Source organism: Aquila chrysaetos, chromosome 8, assembly GCF_900496995.4.
Source record: "Aquila chrysaetos chrysaetos chromosome 8, bAquChr1.4, whole genome shotgun sequence".
NCBI lineage: Eukaryota > Metazoa > Chordata > Aves > Accipitriformes > Accipitridae > Aquila > Aquila chrysaetos.
The window spans coordinates 41284877-41302937 of NC_044011.1; the positions used below are offsets into that span (position 1 = coordinate 41284877).

The 18061-nt window shown below is 42.1% G+C and overlaps 1 protein-coding gene across 2 annotated transcripts; it reads left to right on the top strand.

Moving 5' to 3' along the window:
* Positions 1 to 437: 437 nt before the first annotated feature.
* POU2AF1 (POU class 2 homeobox associating factor 1) lies at positions 438 to 17177 on the top strand. Of its 2 annotated transcripts, XM_030023289.2 has the most exons (6): positions 438 to 524; positions 12202 to 12329; positions 13050 to 13092; positions 13183 to 13454; positions 14883 to 15154; positions 16083 to 17177. In XM_030023289.2, the coding sequence occupies exons 1-6, from the start codon at positions 509 to 511 to the stop codon at positions 16096 to 16098; spliced, it is 747 nt and encodes a 248-aa protein (XP_029879149.1). In that variant the 5' UTR covers positions 438 to 508; the 3' UTR covers positions 16099 to 17177. The 2 variants fall into 2 exon arrangements, with proteins under 2 accessions (XP_029879149.1, XP_029879148.1); XM_030023288.2 differs by having other exon boundaries at positions 14883 to 17177.
* The last annotated feature ends 884 nt before the right edge of the window (positions 17178 to 18061 follow it).

Here is an 18061-nt window from a genome sequence, read left to right on the forward strand (position 1 = left end):
TGAAATGTATGAAGCCAATAGTTACGCCATCTGAAGCAGCAGAATGCTGTCTTAAGTGAAACAAGACCATCCTTAGTGCCAAAGAAGGTCAAAATCTTACACACTACTTGTGTTTTTTCTGATGTACAACCTTTTGACCTAATTTTGCAAATCTATGGTAAAAGCCCCATGAGTGGCATGTTCCAGGTTTGATTGTTTGTTCAAATACATTTCAGTGATATTGAGTGCCTTTTTGTGCATAATATCTTCCAGAGTTCACTGCTCTTGGAGGAACTGTTTAGCATCATGAAGAACAACATAGAGCAAGGGAAAATATAGAAGTGGTTGTGGTTGGAGGATGTGATGACATCACAGGGTTCAGCGGGAACATGGGTCTTTTAAAAAGCTGAAAGAAACATCCTGACAGTCAGTTGTCACATCCCCGTAAAGGAGTCAAACACACGTTAGCTATTAAAAAGCCAAACTATCTTCATCAAAGAGAAAAAAAGACTCCATCCTGACACAGAATATGCACTGGCAAAAATGTAAGTGAGCTCTGATTTGTTTTTCATAACTGCGATAAAAGCTGAAGATTGTAATGAATAAGTAAGCATTAGCATAGCATGGGAGACAGTACTCGCGAAGAGATGTATGGCTCAAGAGAGGTAAATGATAAGGCATGATGCTAATTTTCCAGGAGGGATATTAACACAGGGCGGCATTGCTGCTTTGTTGGCATTCACCACTATGAATCAAGTGGAAGACTATGATTCATAAAAACAATAACAGGATGCAGGTATTATATCAAAGGTTACAGTGGTTACATACCAGAAAATTTTCCTTTTTAAAAGTGAAACCTGTGAGAAATCTTATTTCTTTGCCTTTTTTGATATGTACTTTTTTCAACTAATAAAAAAGATAAGGAACAAAGCAGTTGAGGGCGATACAGTTATGACTTTACAGGAAATCAGTTTTCTTGTTTTTAAGATAATTTCACTCCTCTTGGCCCACCTTTGCTCGAATAGTTTACTGATCATAATACAGGTAGGTGTTTGCTTCTTACAAGTTTTTCATTCTCATTCTGGATCTGTAGATGCTGCTCATTTTTCAACTGTGCTGCCATCCTTTGCATTTCACCATGCTGTTCTGTTAACCTGGAAGAATACAACACACCTGAATGGAAGAAGCTAATTTCTTAAACATCTGCCAGTCACTTATCTGATACGGAACTAACATTAATTTTCTGATTATATAATAGCTTTTAGGTTAGGTTGTTCAGAGGTTAGTTTACTATGCATATGCCTTTCTGAGCTTATTAGCAGTAAGTCCGTTTTCTCTGTTACACATTTCTCCTTTTTTTCAGTTGAACACTTAGGAAGCTCAAATATGTATTTGTGAAATTATATTGTAGACTGTAACGTCCTGTAGCAAGAAGCTCTGACTGCTTATTCAATCATGTTTCAATTTGTCTGACAAGTATTAAGCAGCAAGCAGGAGCACTATGGCAACACACCTTGTTTCCCCTTTATTTTGTGCTGTTTTCAGAATCAGTAGGTATATGATGTGGAGCATACTGCAAGATGATTAGATTCAAATCTGGAATCTAATCTTCCATCTCAGAAGCCCATTAATGGTTTGTTTGGGGGCGGGAGGGGGGGTCTTCAATGACAAAGCAACACTAACAACCTGATGTTTTGGGTAGAACAAAATTGGTAACTGAATTGGTATTTTTTCTTTGACACGTGCAGTGTTTTCAAAGGTAAGCAGGAATTACAAGCCTGCATGAGAAGAGATCAAAACCTGTATCTTGATGTCAGCCATTCCCTGTTGATCATTTCTAGGCAAGAAACTTCTGGCCAATACCTGCCTGTCCCTCCATGCCCCCTGAGCTTCTCAAGCCTTGAGTCTCCTGTTATAGCAATGTTTCCTGGCTGTTTTGAAAGCCTGCATGAGACATAGTAACTGCCCTAATTTGGCTTTTGTTGCTTTTCACAGGGGTCAGATGAAGCAGCCAGTGGACTGGCCAGACTCCTCTCTGACTCCTGGGCTGGTTGCTAGAGCAGCCTGGCGTTATGTTTACTAAGACACAGAAGGGGGTGAGGGGAAATTTCTGTAGGTGGCTGCCTGGCTGAGTCTGTGCTCACTGTTGGCATTTGCTGTCTTTGTCTGCTGTGTCATTTCATGGTAAGGGTTCCTTTTTCCAACACGGAACTGTTATCTTATTAACCCTGCTTCTTTTCTATACCATTACAGTAATGAAATATGTGCTTTGGCTTTGAAGGTAGACAAGAAGTGTATTCTGATGACTGAGATGCAGGCAGCTTGGGTGCAATTGCCTGCTCTACTGGAGACCTCTGTGTGACTGTAGGTAGATTGCTCAGGTCAGTACAGGTATTCAGGTGCCAGGTCCCAAAGGCTTCAGTGGAAGTTAGACTTCTCAGTATCTCTGTGAGTCTCAATTTGGTGTCTCTGGTGCACCCGTATTTCCTGTTAGCGTGACCAGCTGTGGCCTGAAGTTTGCTGCACCATCTGGTTCAAACCACCTGTGACCACGTGGATGTCCCAGTGCTCACATGCGAGCCATTGGCTTGCTCTAAAGTATAAATTGATGCAGAGGCAGTATGGGTGACCAGAAAACTTGGTGTGTGCTTGCATGAGCCTTAGGCTAATGTGAGAGCATAAAAGCCCTGCTATGCTGCCTACCTAGGAAATGGGAGGAGCTCTCCTCTGCCATGCAGAGAGTTTCAGTGCAATTAAAACCAAAATGAGTTACTCGGGTATTCTGGCAAAAAGGCATCCTGGATAGATGCGCAATAAGTCTGTGGGGAGCTTCTGAGGAGTGGGTGAAGCTTTTCCCCAAGTACGGGACAAAGCATCCCATATTCGGTGTAGAAACAGATGGCTCTAATCCTGGCAAGAGCAACTGTTTTGTTTTGCACACCTGTGGTACTGTGCTGCCAGACACCCAGGTGAGTGAGACCTAGGCTGACATGTAGCCATGCACTCCCAGGAATGGATGTCAGGGTTTGACATTTCTCAACCTGCAGGTAAACTACTTCCCTGTGGTTTAAGCTGCTGTATTATGGAGTAACCAGACTAGAGAGGCACACAACCATGTACTGGGGCATATGTAAAAGAGACTTTTATATTGCTTGGGATCTGTCAGAGACAGCAGGGATGCTGGCAATAACTGAGCCAGAAGGAAGACAAATGGAGGCACAAACTGAAGTACCGGTGAAAGTCAACTGGAGTCAGGCATTTAATTTCCTAAGGCTTCTTTGCAAATTTCGTAGTATGGACCTGGTTTCTGGAGGAGACTGGATTGAAAAACAAGACAATTATTAAGTCCAACTTTACATGCTTAAGCAGCAGGATGACTAGGGTATGTGGGGCTATGAGTAGGTTATGTATCATTGTGTCGCTAGAGGAAATGAAGGGCATGCTGGATGCCAAGGCATTCCTTCCTGACTGGTACAGAGTTGGTTCCCCAACCAGAGCTGCATTTGCAATTCCAGTCAAGCGCAGTGCCAGCTTGAAAGCAAAGGCAGAGGCAGAAATTTTTGTTCTATCTGTACCTGTGTGAAAGGAGACTACATAGAAGTCCTGGCAACCTCTTCCATCAGGATACGTTGACTTGGATTAAAATTGGTTTTTAGCTAAATATGAGGTTTCAAAAGGAATGGTATCATTTCCATACGTTTTCCCCACCTATAAAAATAAAACACAACAACAATAACAAAACTCCACCAAAGAACAAAAAACTCTCCCAAACCCAAGCCCAAGAGTGACACAAGAACTCATTTAAATAGGTGTGACTTCATCAGAGGGCATTTCTCATGGGCACCTTCTAAAAGGCAGTTTCCCGCTTCTTCAGGGGACCCTTCTGTAGAAAGGCCTGCAGGAACAGAAGGAAAACTAACAGACCTTGCCCTCAGCTGCTATGGTCAGAGACTCTTGTCCTCCAGGGAGTCTCGCATGGCTGGCCCTGCACACTGGAAATCGTTCCCTCAGGGTCACGGCCCAGTGCACTTCTTTGCAGGAGTGGGGCCCAGAGCTTCCGCTCAGCAAAACCCCAGAGAGTGTCTCAGCCTGAAAGCATCCCCTCCCACGGCAGAAGCGAAGTGACTGGTCGGGGCTTCCCAGCTTTTGGCAGGATTCTGCTGAATGGAAGCAGGCCTGCTCTGCAGCCCGGTAACCCTTCAGGGATGGGAAATTTCTAATGGACAGCACCAGCTACTTTCCTTTTACATGTCTTTATGCAGGTGGTTACCTCATGTTGTATTTTGAAAACAAAATTAACATACCTTTCATGCAAATGGTTTCTGCTATGAGAGGGTATGCAAGCAGGTTGAAATTCTGCAGGAGTTTCACGTTTAGGTGATGCTTTTGGCTAGGTCAAAATGCTTTGGACACTCAACTCCTGTTGCAGTCCAATGGGACTTCTGCACATAAGGCAGACAATCAGCTGTTTAGCTGTTCCACTGACTGCTTGGATTCCCATGCAACTGAGATATGTGAATCTGCACCCTTGAAAAACTCTTCCCAAATGCTTTTTAAGTGCATAAGGTCTTTTCTGCCCACAACAGATGTGGGGCTCTATACAGCCTTTCTGAAAGTATCAGATAATGAGACTGAGAGGTGAAACTGCAATATGCTGCACCTTGTGAGTTTTAATTTTGGTAAAACCCCACTGGGAAAGATGGATAGTATGAAAGTTGAGCCCATCCATGCTTTACAAAGCAGGTGTCAGGCTCTACGAATGACCACATAAGCAATTAAATGGAAAGCTTGTATTACTAAAATGGAAAGAGTATTATGGGCTGGGAGGAATTAGGACATGCGGGTGAGACTTATGGTTAAGACACTTTCTGTCTATCTCAGCTTCCCCTTTGTAATAGGGTTCTCTTGTTCTGAAACAGATAAATTTTAGTAGCCCTCACTGCTACATGGCCAATGCATCCAACTCTTATTTGGCACTTGGAAGCTCTTTTTTTTGTTTTGGTTTGGTTCTTTGTTAGAATAATCAAAGCAGCAGGGGTTACTAACCAGCCTTTCCTGTTGTTCCCTGAGTGTCTTCAGATCTCCCCTTGATTTTGTTTCTATCCAGGTGGAAAAATATAAAGTTAACATTTTGTTTGCCAATCTGTAATACCTTCCTTGTGTCGGAACAGAATGTAGGTTCTGCACGGTGCTCTCCTGGCTTCCACTCGTTTAGATCATCTGGAGGTGTGAAGGGGAACTTTTCTAAAAGGACAGTAGTCAAAAAGCATACTGTGCCCCCAAGAATGGCACAGGCAGGGTACAAGGGCACATGGATCTGCTAGAATCCAAGCCTAATTTGATTCTTGGCAATCTTCCAACTGTAGATAAACACATGAAAATAAAGATACTGGGCATAATTCTGAAGTACACTACTGTCAAACTAACATGTTTCACTGACTTCAGTAGTTGAAGTGCTATGTAAGAGAGCCAAAAGAGACATAGTCAAATGCTGTACTGAGTTGTTGGTAAGCAAGTGAAATATTTAGTCTGTTGATTTAATTATGCTCAGAACCCTCCTGAGTTCATTTCCTTATGCTGAGCAATGAACCATCACTCGGCTCTTTTGCTCATGCTCTGAGTTCTTCTGTTTATTGTAGAGCAGATTCTCTGCTCAGATGTTTGCTTAGTGCTTTGCGTTTAACTAAATCTTTACTGAAATACCCACCTGTAGTGCGATAAACAGTAGAGACAATAATCCACTCCAGTTTTCCTCATCAGGGTTGTATACAAAAAAAATAATGGTAACACCTGGAAGGAGATTTGGGATGTGTCAGATGCACAAAAAGAGCTGCATGTTCAGTCCTTCAAATGGGCCTTGACGTGCAAGCCTGGGGCCTCAAGACATGCCATTTCAGAGGGGAATGCTATTGACATGATAATGCAGCATGCAATAGCCAAATGGAATACCTATCAGATGAACATTTTCTGAGCTGTTTTGTTATTTATTTGGCAATGCTGTACACATGATTTTGTGTCTGAGCACAGTATGGCAGGTTATTCACTCTCAGAGCCAGCCAGAGAATGTATTAGTCAGGTCTGTATTAGTCAATTTAGGCAGGGACCTGGTATTTACTAGCCACCCAAGCCCGTTACCACCAACACAACTTGCTAAGATGGATCTTCATAGAAATAATTGATTTTTGTTTCCAAGGGCATGAGTTGCAGATGGGTCACTTCAGAGTGTTTCACTTTTGACTGATCAGTCGGATCGTTTAAAAAAGGGACACACTCTGGAGGGTGCTGAGGGCTAGGGATGAAATTGAAATGAAGAATCTTTCTCCTGAGTGACTCCCTGTCATGTTACTATCTGGGATCTTGGACAGTTAAATGAATTTCAGTGCTTTGTTTCCGTGCCCTGGACTTACCACAAAGCAGAGACATAGAAAGATCTCTCTGTTTTTTCACTCTTAGTAACATATTGAAGGAAACAGTGTAATTACCCAGCAAATAAGGACGGGCTCATCATCTCTGGTCATGGCTAGGGAATCCTCATTCTGCAATGCACTTTAAGCCTCCTGGCTCGATGGCTTTGCTTGAGGGAGCACAGAGACCTGAACAAGTATTACACTATTTACTGCCTTGCATAAATGAGTACTGGTGGTGTGATTAGAGTCAAAGCATCCAAGCTCTGGCTGTGGCCATGAGAATGGCTGCAGTTTGACTACCTTTCCAGCACTACCTAAATACCCTTGTGGGGACTGGCAGGTTGTTGTGCTAGGAGCAGTACAAACACAAGAAAACCAAAAGGAATAAGGACTGGTTTTCTCCTGGTTGAATAGATTTGTAAAGTTCTGAGTTTTCAAGGGGAATCTAACTTGCCTAAGGACTGCAGATCCTCCTTTGCAGGGATTTCTAAAACTACTGAAAAGTGCTTTTGTCAGTTCTATTAAAGCACGTATCCTTGGGCAGCCAAATAACTTTGGAGATCTACCAGTTGGGTGACACTTCCCTCAACTTTGTACAGGGATCCTGGCAGAGCTAAGAATTGGACTTAGATTTCCTTCTCTTTCCTTGCTGATCCACTACTATGAATGGCTAGCTAGGCTGGATGTAAATACAAGGGAAGCTGATTAAGTACTTCTCATACAAAGAATTGCCTGCCTAGCTGTTAAGAGCTGCATTTTATCAAAGTGCTTTTCGCAGTGATCCATGATGTACTGTGGAACATTATCAATATCACAAAAGCAGCTGTTTCAGTTCTGATGTCAGCTCTGATCACATGATTCATTTCCAAAGCAGCAACAGACCCAAAATAATATTACTGGCTTTAATACTTTAAAAAAAATATTTTTGAAGGGTTCTGTATCTGAAGTTAATGTAAAATTCAGACAACTATGGCGAAATATTTAGTCCCTTGCCAAATGGGCATTGATATCTTATTGTAAAAAGGTTCTGATTAGAGTCTAAGCATCCAAGTAGTGTTTACAAAGCTAAGCCACTTTTTTCTTTTTATTAGCTAAAGTTCACTGTGTGTGATAAAAATGTCATCAGCTGCCTATGTAATTTGGTCTTCAATATCCAAGCCAGAAACTCACTAGTTTGTTAATTGAAATCTAAATTTTTCTTGTTATTCAAGTTACTGTTTGCTTTTTGGTGTTACTGCAAATAAGAAAAGGTTTTCTATTGTTTTTCTTTTAAATTTTTTATTATACTGGGGGTGAAAGAAGAAAAGAGAAAAATATTTACACTGTTAACGCTGATCAATTGATAAGCTTATCACATGTCAGTGTGTGAGCAAAGAAACAGTAAATCTTCTGAAACAGTGACAAGTGTGTCATTCGTTGTTGCAGGCAGGTAGTCATGCAAACTCTTAAAGATTAGCAGTGTATTTCAAACAGAAAAGTGGCCTGATGGGAAATCATTCTGACTTGTTTGGAAGGATGAAAGTTTAAACTGATCTGCAGTTCATGTGTGTGTGAAGGCCAGTGGTGCTAATACGAAGTTTAGTGATCTGAAACTTGTCACGCTTCAATACTTGCAGTCTTCCAACAGCTGTTTTGCCATTTTCTTCCCTCCAATTTCAGCAATGGTTAAATAAAAATTTAGAGGAGGATGATTTTGAAGTTGCTTGGTTTAATTGTTTGGCAATGTCTTGGTATGCTTTCCCTGTCTGATCTTTTACTCAGACCCATTGACTATGCCTGCTATGTTCAGCACAACTTGGACTCACACTCAACAGGTACAAACCAACTGGCAGAGGGATAACCAATGTAGAGAGATGAGTGTGTTGACCTTAACGACAACACTAATGGAGTTGTCAAATCTTCATCCAGAGTCCACTGAAACTGGCAACCTTCAACCTTCTCTGTGCAGTCTGGACACTTTCAGGCTGAGTTGCAGAGTGGCCTGGAATCAAACATCATTATGGGCTTTCTTCTGTTGTCACTTGATAGAGCTAGGGGCACTGCTGCATTTGGTAGCTTTTCGTTAGCTGTTGTGTTATCCAGCCACTTTGAAAGATTACTCAAAAGTCTTCAAGGTTTGTGCTAGGCTTTTGTTGACATTCAAACAATACAATAATTGATAACATTGATGAAAGGAGTCTGAGCGTATACACACACCATGGATTTGTAAGACAGCCTGACAAAAGCATTGCAATGAGCTAAAATATATTTACACATAGGAACTATTGCAAAGCTCCTACTGGTTGGATTAGATTCCTTCTCTTCTTTCTTGACCTCTGACACTTCATACTGTTCCAACTTCAGAGAGCAGTTGCAAATTAAGATCCAGTGCCTATTAAGGAACAGCATAAGGCTGTTCTCTGGTCCTTGAATAGTATGAGACAAGCTAGAACACAGTGGGCACTTGAACACTGGAGCACATGTGCTGCTATTCCTTTTATTTTTTTGAATGGAATTTAGGCATGCAGACCTCGGTGCATTTGCAGCTTATGACTTAAATAAAAATATAATTGAAACTAGGTCCAAGGCAGCCTTCATAGTTCATTAAGACAACCCTGGTATAAGAAGTTGGAGACTACTAAATCCAAGTACTTCCTTTACAAGGATATTTTAAGTGTCATTGTTTCTCAAAATGCTTTTATTTTTAAAGGATCATATGTCTTTTGTTTTATGAGGAATTGTACACTGAAGCCAAAAGTCATTTTGCTGTGGTTCATCTGTAATTCTCAGACTTGGTAAACACTTGAACAGTGGAAAAGCAGCTGTGTTACCATTATTTTTATTTCTGGAGGTCAGCTTGGGGGAACCGAAATATGTTCTGCAGACTTTGGTGTTGGGTTTTTTTTGGTTTTGTTTTTTTTTTTTTTTTTTGGTTACTCTGCTTACACCGGAAACTCTGAATAGGTATATTTGTCAGCTTTTACAGTAAATTTCTTCTTTCCCATCCCCCAAACACGGAGCCAGAATCTGCCATCCTTCCCCACCCTAATTCTGCAAGGACGCCCTTTGAAATCGGTGTGATGACTCAGGGATAAGATACTGCCCAAGAGGTACAGTTCTGCCTCTCATGCAATCTATAGCAGAGCTCATATCTGCTTTGGCGGAGTTGATGTTTTCATGCAGCATAAAGAACAGCAGCAATGTCTGACTCTGACAAGCTTTTCGGTAAAGTACAAATAAATAATTTCCAAATGTAAATAAATCACTTATAAGACCAAGAAAGCACCTTTGTGATGGTCTTCATTTCAGACCTCCTGCCTAGTATTCAGCTCCTTTTCAGAGTTCTCAGTACAGTTCATACTACAGCACTTTTTAGCACTGACTATTGTTTGCACTCAGATAAATTAATACCAACTAAATTTAAAAAGCAAAATGTGAACTGTATTAAAAGCCCTTGTGGATGCTTGTATGCAGAATTAAAGTGACCTTAATTTTCTTTGTTAACTGCATTTCCAAAGCCACAGGATTCATGAGAATGCAAGTAACCCACTTCAAAGTCCCACAAAGAATGTCCACAGAAAGCAAAGGTAGATCAGGCAAAGGCTGAAAAATCATCTTTTCTTCAGCTACTATTCTAAAGCAAAGTATTTTCCCAATATCCATAAAGGTAACAAAGACAACAGTTCAATGCATAAATGTAGTGCTGTCTGGTACTAAAAGTATTTATAATGACCAATCAAGATTTCATGATTAAATGGTATGTAGTGACGCAGAAAGAGTTAATGGTAGAGCAAAGTTGAAGGGAAAGAAGTACTTCATTTTTTTAAAAAAAGAAATTAAAGCAGAAATGTTTTATTCTGTTAAATATTTTTTGAGTTTGACTTACAATGTCTGTATTTAGACTCAGTTTTTCTCCCCCCAGAAAGGTGTAACAGAAACATCTGAGTGTGCATGCATATAATTGCATGTAACGGGGAGAGATGATCAGAAGTAAAACGATTCATCTTGTTCTGTGATGTGAAGCACAGAATGTAAATCTGAAAAAATGCTTCCTGGGTGGAATAATATTTTAAGTTTAAGATTTGAGCTGGATATCCACCTGTACTTCATAAAGCCAAAGGCCATTTGCGATCTTTAGAAATGGAAACTTATCAATTAGCATATTTACAAATCAAAGTGCAGTAAAAAGGGGCAGGTAGCCACTACTGCTATCAGTGGGTTTACAAATATCAGGCCTCCCTGAGCTTTGATAGCCTATGATTTCCTTCTGCTATCAATTGCCTCCAAATACTTCATGTGAAATATGGATTGATAATATTGCCTTATGAAGAACTGTGCTTCCTCTACTTTTACTTGTCACAAGGCTTTGCGATAGGCTTTTTTAGCTGGCCGTAAGTTTTACTTTTCAAAACGGTTCAGAGTTTATGGGTATAAGCTCTGAGATGTGTTGGCAATATAATGCCCCAGCTCGCTAAGTTATAAACCTCCTGGCCAGGCTATGAGCAAAGCTCTGTTTGGAACAGAAACATGACTCTGGTCCAGGATGGCACTTAAGTATACCTGTTTGTTCTCAAAAGCTGTGAGGTATGCATGTCAAACTAGTGGTGAGTTAAATGGCTTTCCAGATGAGGATGCTTTTCTAATTTGGATTGCATTTATAGCTTGCATCTAAGTCAGAATATAATGTATTTATTTTGAATATCTAATCTCTACTTTTTAATGTATCTACTTGGCCAGCAATTATGTTATGTCATAGGCTAGATATCTACTAACCAATCTGTATTATACTCCTGTTGGATATATTCAGTCTGATTTGTCCTTCAGGTGGGTGTAAATAGCTGCACTGCAGATGAGTGGCACTGAAGCAACATAAAGCAGATACACACAAGTGAAGTCAGGAGGAATAAAATAAACATGCTATTTTTGTCAGAAGCCTCAAGAAAACAGAATTTCAGGCTCAGGGATTAAGGAGGAAAAAAAAAAAGTAGAACACCACAATTAACAGATTTAAACCTCATTGGAGGCAGTAGAATGAAAGGTTTAGTCTAGAGACAGTTTGAAGAAAACCAACTTTTGTATGTTGCCTCTCTATTTTTGTTTTTTGTCTACCTAGTTGGTAAGTTTTGAAGGAGGACACCCTTTTTCACCTCCCTTCAGAGTGTGTGGCTCACCACTACTACTCTGATTTCACACGTGTATGAAATATATCCCCATAGGGAGGTGGAGGTCTGTTGATAGCCGTTGCTTTTAGGAATGGAGTATTATCCTCTGCGTAACAGCAGCAACCCCTTTTCCATGTACTACATCCTCCCTGGCTTTCATAGATGTCTACAGCAATATGCCTATTTATTCAACAGAACATGTTTATTACACCCTGTGCCTGATAGGACTATAAAAACACCTGCCAGCGTGGCAGGGAAACTGCCAGCTCTGGCTTCCAGACCATCCTGCCTGTGAGACCTGCGCAAGCTCTCGTGCTGTGAATTATGTATGAATGCTCTTTTGCAAATAAAGGGGGCTGAGTTTCTCAGTATTGCTGCAGCTATTTAACAGCTGGAGGGAATTGCAAGTGTACACATTTCAGGTTAGGTTGTCCTCGTGATCCATCTGTGTGATCACAGCATCCAAGGAGCAAAGGTAGAGAGAAGGCCTGTGCCATCTGATGTCACGTATGGGCCAAAAGACATCATTAGCTAAGGAAGAAAATGTTTATGAGTCCAGACTCCAGCCACATTGACTAGTACAACCCACAGACAAGCAGGCTGCCGTAGGGATTTTGGCTCTGTGCGAATGGTGAGAAAGGAAATTAAATGTCGTGCACTTTTTTTTTTCTCAGCTTCTGCTCCAGAACAGCAGCCGCAGCCTCGCCCCTATCAAGGTGTCCGTGTCAAAGAGCCAGTGAAGGAGCTATTGAAAAGGAAACGGGGAAATGTTCATAATGCCAGTGCAATGGCAGCTACAACGGTAGGAGAAAAAACAAACACAGGCGAAAAATTCTTCCTCTGTAGCTAAATGATTGACCAGCCCTGGCACCAGCTGGCAACACTTTGGCAATGAAAGAAATTTTTGCATCTCTAAAGCATTTTGAAGGCAGTGCAGCCTCGTGTTACCTGGAGATACCATTAAATATATCTTTTCTTTAGGTGGAGTGCCTTTAGGATGCTGTGACCACCTTCAGTCACCATTGACTTAATGGAAGGGTGAAAGTGCTTTGCACTTGGCACGATCTAACTCCTAGGAAGAGAAAGTGGCTTGGAAATTAAGCAGCTTATTCAAAGGCACAAAAAGAGATCAGCCAGAGCCATCCTTGGCTATCCGCTGCTTAATTTCAGGCCACCTCTATCTGTCCTCCCAGGAGGAAGCAGATTGGCTGGCTCCTCTCTGAAGAGGAATTCCCTCCGCAGCACAAGGTTTAAATACTGTTTAAGGCCTCCATGAGCTGAAGGAACATGTTGACTTTGGCTAGGCCCATGAACAGGGCTGGGTTTATGTGTACTGTCTGCCAGGCTCAGTTCTCCTGGCCCTTCTATAGAGGCAGGTGAGAACATTCAGGCACTGCCATTAAAGTAGTAGCTGATAATCAGCTGATAATAGCTAATATGCTCTGTCCCTCAGTGCTTCTCAGAGGGGATTGAATTTAATGCTTATGGTGTTAATCCCTGGATATTTTTTTCTCTGTTCTAGGTTGTTTTGCCCCATCAGCCACTTCCTTCCTATTCACCAATGGGTAATGTTTCCCTGACTTTCTAAGTGTTTGTCAGCCCTGCTGCAGGGAAGATTATGCTGAACTAGGCTTTAATCCTCTCCTGTTTTTTAGGCCAGCCTTGCATTGATATGGATGTTGCTGCCTCTGCATTGCCTGTCACAGATGAAGGAGCACTCTGTTCTGGCTGGATCTCCCAGCCCTCTCCCACATCCTTACAGCCTTTAACTCAGTGGACCACTTACCCTGATTATGTGTCCCATGAAGCAGTCAGCTGTCCATACACAGCAGATATGTATGTTCAGCCTATGTGTCCCAGTTACACACTGGTTGGACCTTCATCTGTTCTGACTTATACTTCTCAACCACTGATCACCAATTTTGCAGTAAGTCAAAAATACCTAGGTATAAATGACAGCAAATTCCCCACCTTCTAGCAAGAGCCATGGGGAATGCCGGATGTAATTCTTATAATTTAATTACTATAATGTTGTGTGTCTTTGTATCCATACCAAATAGTTGTTCTAGCACTGGCCCTGTCTGCACTGTGCTGGACATTAGTATGGTTTGAGCAAGACAAAAAGTTGTGGTTGCACTGAGATCAGGCATACTTTGCTGCCATTTCCCTAGCTCTCTGCACTTCAAATTTTCTATGTTATTAACACATACACTGTTCTTTGCTGGTGTCCTGGGAAATGAGTCATCTCTCATCAAGTCAGCAGCAGGGCTGCCATTGCCCTGAGTTTGTTCAAGCCTATGAACAGTTATTTACAGTAGGAGAATACTGTTTGCAGGTCAAGGATAATAATGATGAATGTTACATTTACTGTTGTCATCACTTTCAGCTTGAGGAGCTTGGATTTGGAATACCTGAGGAAGCAGAATTAAAGTAGTTCACTGAGTGAATGCACATTATAGTCAATAAATGCTGTTGTCTGGACAAGTACTTAGGACACAGTCCCACCAGAGATCTAAGCAGTATCTAGGGGATCCTTCACTATTTAATTCCAAACTTAAAAAAAAAAAAAAGTAAATGAGATTCCAGGAAACGCATCCACCAGGGGAAGCAGGAAGAATGACTTGGCAATGAATTTCTCAAAAATTGCCGTTTAAAGATGGAAGAGCAAGGCCAAAATAACATGTAAACATAGCCGAATATTTGATTTCAGGCTGAACAAAATCTGTTTGGCTGACCCCAGATGATTTGTTCTTCCTTAGAGGAGAAGAGCAGAGAATTCTGTTTCATTTGAAATCAAGCAGCTTATTTTCCTTTTAATGTTTCCGTTTAGCTGCTGAAACTGACACACCAAATCAGCAAAGGCCCATGCCTGTGGCCTGTGGCCTTCACTGGGGAGGAAGGGCTGTTGTTTCAAATGTGACTCTGCCTTGGCTGACAGGGTCTGGTCAGGATGCACTGTTGCAGAGGCCAGAATAAGCTGCCTTCAGCCTTGTGGCAGCAAAGTTGTGCCCATGCATTCAACTTGCAAGAGAGGCTATCAAAGAAGGCAGTTTTCAGCACAGGATGTAACTGTCTCATGGGCTTACCGTGAGGGTGGGAGTGGGAACAGAAAGCTAGAGGGAACTTGACATGAGTGTGAGCTACTGGCAGCAAGCACCTGGGACACCCACAGCCACCACTCTCATGGGAGCCAGCGTGGGAAAACTGTCACGCTCAGTATAATGCTTTACCCAGAGTGACAGGAAAAGGGATGTTAAAAGTGAGACTGAGCATCCTTAGTCTGTTGTTTTGTGTCCTCCCTCTGCCTCACCTGGCCAATTGTTTTACTTTGTTTAATTTTTTTCTATTTTAACAGCCCCGAAGCACCACCCCTGCTGTAGTGCCTCAGCTCGAGGTGACGGATCAGCAGCCACCTCTCACATACTTCCCATGGGCACAGCCCCTCTCTGCACTGCCAGCCTCCACTTTGCAGTACCAGCCAGCTTCTTCCACTCTTTCCGGGCCGCAGTTTGTGCCCTTGCCCATCTCCATTCCTGAACCAGCCCCCCAGGAGCTGGAGGATGCCAGACGAGTCATCGGCACGCTGCCCATTGAGAAGCTGCTTCTAGAAGATGAAGACAATGATACGTATGTTTTAAACCATGCTCTCTCTGTTGAAGGGCTTTAAGTTGCACAGCTGGGGCCTGATCCTCACCTACTCAATACTCCACCTGGCACCACAGTGAGTTTTGAGTACAGAGGAAAAGTAGGCTGGGGGGTGGGAACTTTACTTATGGTTTTGGTGTCCACCTCTAGCACACCATGACCTGTGTGTTGTGTGAAACTTGCTTTGTCCTGGGGCCCAGCACAAGACTTCTCTGCTGTTAGAGTTCCTGCTACCTCTTCCAGGCAGGCTTTTGATACTGCATTATTCTTGTGCTCAGCATCAGCACGAGGTGACTTTCATCCTCAGACCCAGGGCATGGTCTCAAATTGACATACTATAGTGTAGCAGTGGCCAACTGTAGCATTTGGTGAGGGTACACTTGCCTCTAAACATTGGCAAGACCTAGTTCAATAGGACTGCTTTCCAGAGCTCAGTGTAAATGCCTTGTGTGTGTGTCTTTGCCCTGTCCATGGAGGAACCTCTACCTGATCTAGGTCACTAGAAAACATTCTTGGGGCCTAAACTGACATTTTTCTTTCCTAAATTGAACTGCTCCTTTGGAAAGTAGGAAAATGTAAAGTGAAGTTTTGTTCTACTGGTACAGGTAGGTGCATTAGTCTGAAGACAAAATGTCAATACAGCTGAACTAAACGCCAGCGCAGTCAGACATCTCTATTTACAGAGCAACACAAAGTAGCCTAGATGAAACATTTGAGTTCACACAAAGGTGTAACTCGAAGGTCTCACCTTGTCTGCCGTTGGAAGACAGCCATGTGGGTGTGGGACGGTGGGTTGGAATCATGGTCTTTCAGCTGCAGAATGTTTTTGGACTCTAAAATATCCATCTTTGAGATGGGGGGGCTGACTTTGTGGCTGGCTGGTAATGCTGCATGTTCTACCAATGGACAGATCCTGGTCCCACTGAAGTCACCGGGAGTTTTGCCTGAGTCAGGATTGCAAGACATGGCCCTTTATCAGGAGATCATTGAGAAGACAGGGTCTTCCAAAATCTGGACTTCAGTCTAAGAAGGAATTCATGGCATTACTATTAGCCGGCAATACTTTTGTTTGTTTTTTAGCATTTGAGCATGAAGTCGGTGATGTCGTGCTGAGCCAGGGAACCTTAGTGACTTCTCTTGTGCCTTACTGCTATGGAAAGTTTCTCTGTGCTGTAGTCTCCCAGGGCCACAGGGGCACACATTTTCTTTATAGCTTTCTGGTTTTCTTTCCTGCAGAATGAGTAGCTTTACTTTTTCCTCTGATGCAACTGTCAATGTTGTTGTTGATGTTCAGGAGTGCCACGCCACAGGCAAATATATTTGCAGGACATATATCCCCTTCTAACTCTGTTTATTGTTTTCTTAATCAACAAGGGACTCTTGGCTGGTGAACACAATTTCTCTGGGTTTTTCTGCTTTCTAAAGCCCAGGATCCTTAGGTGATTTTAGTATTTGTGAGACTAACTGCAAAATAATTTATTGCACTGTTTATTACCTGGTGTCCAGCACTCCAGTTGCCACCCAGGCAATATTTCAAGTGACCTTACAGTTTATGCCTGAGTGAGGTTTGCAAGCTCAGGTTGAAAGTCTTGAGGACTTTCAAAGCATATTTTGTTATTTAATGTTGACAAATCTGGAAGACATAAGCAATAGATCATGTAAGTGATCATAAAGTTGTTTGAAAATAGCAGTAGTTCAGGTGCATTGAAATTAGTGGCTTACATTTGCAGAAAAACCCAGCAAAGAAATTAATTAGAAGGAGCTTAGTTCACCACTGCTTACTCCAGTTTTATAAGTACAAAGACAATCAGTAGGTAAAACTGGGATAATGCAGTTGTGAATCAAGCCTGTGGTTGCTAAGATTGCTTTTAAATTTATGTCACTCCAATGTATGTAAATTCTGTGTGTGAATATAAAACAATGATGAACTGTTTCAGAATTTCTTTCTGGGTTGTTCTGGTTAGAAAAAGAAAAAAATCTTTTTCAATAAAGATCTACAGTAACTTTCATATGCCTAGAGTGTTTTATTTCCTATCCAAAAGGGTAACCCAGCATTGGTGTAGCAAACAATTAGTTCAATAACATACGTACAGGCTAGAACCACAGATTAGCTGTTAGACTTTCTGCTAATTTTGCACATTAATGCAGACTAAGGAGAAACTCCATGATCCAAATATGGCCAGGAGGCACTGTTTACTCAGCAGTCCTTACTCACAGAAGCACTCCTGCAGTTCAGATGTTAGTTCAATCACTATTATCCTCTATTGGCATCCCTGGGGATGTGTGGGTGTGCAGCCACAGCTAATGCTGAGCTTGACCGAAAATCAGTCTAGCCATAAAGTTGCATTTCTACTTCCTGAAATTGCAAGGTGTGGCTCTGGGGTACAAAATTACCTGAGGAAAGAAACCTGCCTACCACCTTCTGACTAAAAAGTATCAAATGTTTCTGTGTGGAGCGAAACAAACCCAGGGGCTGGTGACTGCCTGTTGGATGGCGGTCTCCTGTGCAAAGGGGAATTGCAAAGCTACCTGTGCATGACCGGCGCCCTTGCAAATAGGACCTGGGGGAATGCAAGCGACGAGTAGCTCTGTGTAATTCTCTCCAGCTCCAGCCATAAAGCCAGGCAACCAAAGTGAAGTAGTGAAGTGTTTTCCCCGTTGCTAAGGGCCGTGTCACCAGCAAGCCCAAAACTGCTATGGGTTGTGACAACTCTCTGTCTTATGCACAAGATAAGGACTCGGTCCCACTCACCAGTAGTTTTGATAAAGAAGTAGAGCTTAACAGGCTGTTTACAAATACACCATTTAGAAGAGGCTGTTTGTTACCCTGGATGGTGAAATATCACCCATGCATACAAGGCCGTATCACCCCAACAAGTGATACATACA